Source organism: Condylura cristata, unplaced genomic scaffold, assembly GCF_000260355.1.
Source record: "Condylura cristata isolate star-nosed mole 26May11 unplaced genomic scaffold, ConCri1.0 scaffold00015, whole genome shotgun sequence".
NCBI lineage: Eukaryota > Metazoa > Chordata > Mammalia > Eulipotyphla > Talpidae > Condylura > Condylura cristata.
The window spans coordinates 35208665-35211650 of record NW_004567116.1 but is presented as its reverse complement, the minus strand read 5'-3'; the positions used below and the strand labels follow the sequence as shown (position 1 = coordinate 35211650).

The 2986-nt window shown below is 41.2% G+C and overlaps 1 protein-coding gene across 1 annotated transcript; it reads left to right on the top strand.

Moving 5' to 3' along the window:
* Positions 1-370: 370 nt before the first annotated feature.
* LOC101620779 (olfactory receptor 10A4) lies at positions 371-1349 on the top strand. Its single transcript, XM_004683091.1, has one exon. The coding sequence runs from the start codon at positions 384-386 to the stop codon at positions 1338-1340; it is 957 nt and encodes a 318-aa protein (XP_004683148.1). The 5' UTR covers positions 371-383; the 3' UTR covers positions 1341-1349.
* The last annotated feature ends 1637 nt before the right edge of the window (positions 1350-2986 follow it).

Below are 2986 nucleotides of genomic sequence, written 5' to 3'. Positions count from 1 at the left end.
CTCACTGGGCATCAAGATCCCTCTCTATAAGTGCTTGGCTTGGCTTCTTTTACAGCATCATTGACTGTGGATAGATTGGGAGGAGCACATAAGTGGTTTTCACAATACTATATAGCACAAAGAAAAGGCAGGAGATGTAGGGATGTATATGGTGTGCTTTTGTTCAGTCCAGAAAATAAATAGCATTCTCCAAACAAATTGTGAATCCAATAGTGTGTTGCTCTACACATTTTGAAGAGTTAGATCTTCAATAACTACAGCAAGAAAGGATGAATGCAGTCACAGAAGATTCCCTTCATAAATGTAAAACAGAGACCTAAATAACATAGGGACACTTCTACCTTCCTGCAGTGCCAAAACCTAATGAAATCCTAGGCAGAAGAATGATGTGGGGAAATTGGACAGTTGTCAGAGAATTTGTTCTTGTGAGTTTTTCAGCCTTGTCCTCTGAGCTTCAAACTCTACTATTTTTTCTTTTTTTGACCATTTACCTGGTTACCCTAATGGGCAATGTCCTTATCATCCTGGTGACTACAGCTGATTCTGCCCTACAAAGTCCTATGTACTTCTTCCTCAGGAACTTGTCCTTCTTGGAGATAGGTTTCAACTTGGTCATTGTGCCCAAGATGCTGGGGACCTTACTCATTCAAGATGCAACCATCACCTTCCTTGGTTGTGCCACTCAAATGTATTTCTTCTTCTTCTTTGGGGCTGCAGAGTGTTGCCTCCTGGCTACAATGGCATATGACCGCTACGTGGCCATCTGTGACCCTTTGCGTTATCCAGTCATCATGGACCGCAGGGCCTGTGCCCAGCTAGCAGCTGCCTCTTGGTTTTCAGGATTTCCAGTAGCCACTGTGCAAACTACATGGATTTTCAGCTTCCCTTTTTGTGGTCCCAACAGAGTAAACCACTTCTTCTGTGACAGCCCCCCTGTCATTGCCCTGGTCTGCGCTGACACCTCTCTGTTTGAATTGGAGGCTCTAACAGCCACTGTCCTATTCATCCTGTTGCCTTTTTTGCTGATCCTGGGATCCTATATCCGCATCCTCTCCACCATCTTCAGGATGCCCTCAACTGAGGGGAAACACAAGGCCTTCTCCACCTGTTCCTCTCACCTCCTTGTGGTCTCCCTTTTCTACAGCACTGCCATCCTCACATACTTCCGACCCAGGTCCAGCACCTCTCCTGAGGGCAAGAAGCTGCTGTCACTTTCCTACACTGTAGTGACACCCATGCTGAACCCCATCATCTACAGCTTAAGGAACAGTGAAGTGAAGGCTGCCCTGAAGCGGGTCATCCACCGGGCCCTGGGGCCTCAGAAACTATGGCTGACTTAGATGGAAGCTGAAGGGTAGAATGCAAAGACAATGAGGAAAAATCAAATTTTTCAAATGGATTTTTATCTTGACTCCAGGAGTGTATCCACTGGGAACCATTTCTGAATAGACAACATGTGTGCTGAAAGAAAGAGTACAGTGGGCTCCATGCTTTATTTCATTTTTTTCATTCATTTTCCAACTAATTTTAAGTTTGAAATCAAAATTTCGACAAATTTTTATTTAGCCCTTGCATGTCATTAGGCCCCATTTAGGGCAAGAAGACTCCTGGGTGAACAAACACACATTTCTTGCCTTATAGAATTTATGTTCTAGTGAGAAAGAGAAAAATAAAAATACACTTAAAACCTTCCTGGACTATGGACCATGCATATTTAGAGGGCTATAAGTACAGTTCTTCCTCTCGTCCCTTTATTTCTTTGTGCCTCATCTGGAAAAACCACTCCACACTGATCACAGACTTAATTGCAAATGATCTGCCTTGGATTTGAGAGCTGCTTTAAAGAGAGGGTGTGAAGGAATCATTCAGTATGCTTATCATTTAGTCAGTGTAGCAGTGCTTCTATAATTTTGTCCAGTGAACTTAGTCCAACTCTTAAGTATTTTACAAAAAAAGAATTGGAACATGAGTATCATAGCTTTGTATAAACTATTCATAATTATTGATGACTAACATAATAAAAATGTATGTTCTTTCCAGAAACTTTATAAAGAACTCTAACTCTGTTTGCCATAGAGGTAACAGGACTAACTCAGTCTCCCAAACAAGGAATACATGAGCTTTCATGGAACAAGGACTCCAGCAAGGCAACATATTCTAAAGCATCACCATAGAATTTCCAAATAAAAAATATCCTGCAGTTCTATTTACATAATCACAATCATACAATTAAATCAACCGGCATCATTATAAATATACAATCTCCAATTTCAGCCAAGCTTCAATGACTCCTTCACATTCAACTTACTTGACCTGCTATGGTAGGGACAGTACTTATTGCCATCCTCATTTCAAAAACCTGTCAGTATGTTACCTTAATTGATTAAAAAACAAAAAAAAACTTTGTAGATGTGATTGAAGTCCTTCAGAAGTAGAAGTTAGCCTGGATTTCCACATGGGCCCAATTTTATCACAAGGGTCTTTCTAAGAGAAAGCAGGTGGATCAAAGTGAGAGAAAAAATTTAAAGATGGAAGCAGGAATTAGAAAAGAGGGACCACAAGTCAAGGGATGCCAATGGCCTCTAGAAACTGGAAGAGACAAGGAAACAGATTTTATCCTGGAGCTTCCAGAAAGGCCTTCTGACAACTTGATATATTCTTGACAGCTTGATTTTCAACTGGTTTCAGACTTCTGCTCTCCAGAACATGAGACAGAAAAGCCAGGGTGGTAATATCAGTGAGATGACAAAATACAAAGTATTCTGCTTAATATCCTCCCAAACCAACAATAATCAATAGCTATCACAGCTTGAGATAGAGATGGGAGACTGCAAAACCCCAAAGGGGTCCAAAACTAAAGAGGGTCATTTTGAAAAGGTCAACCTGCATCCAGCTGGCAAGATCCCTTATCATGGTTCCAGCTGCAGACCCAGAAATATCTTTATCTCACTGTCATTTGGCTATAGCTCCATTTGACTTAATCTTG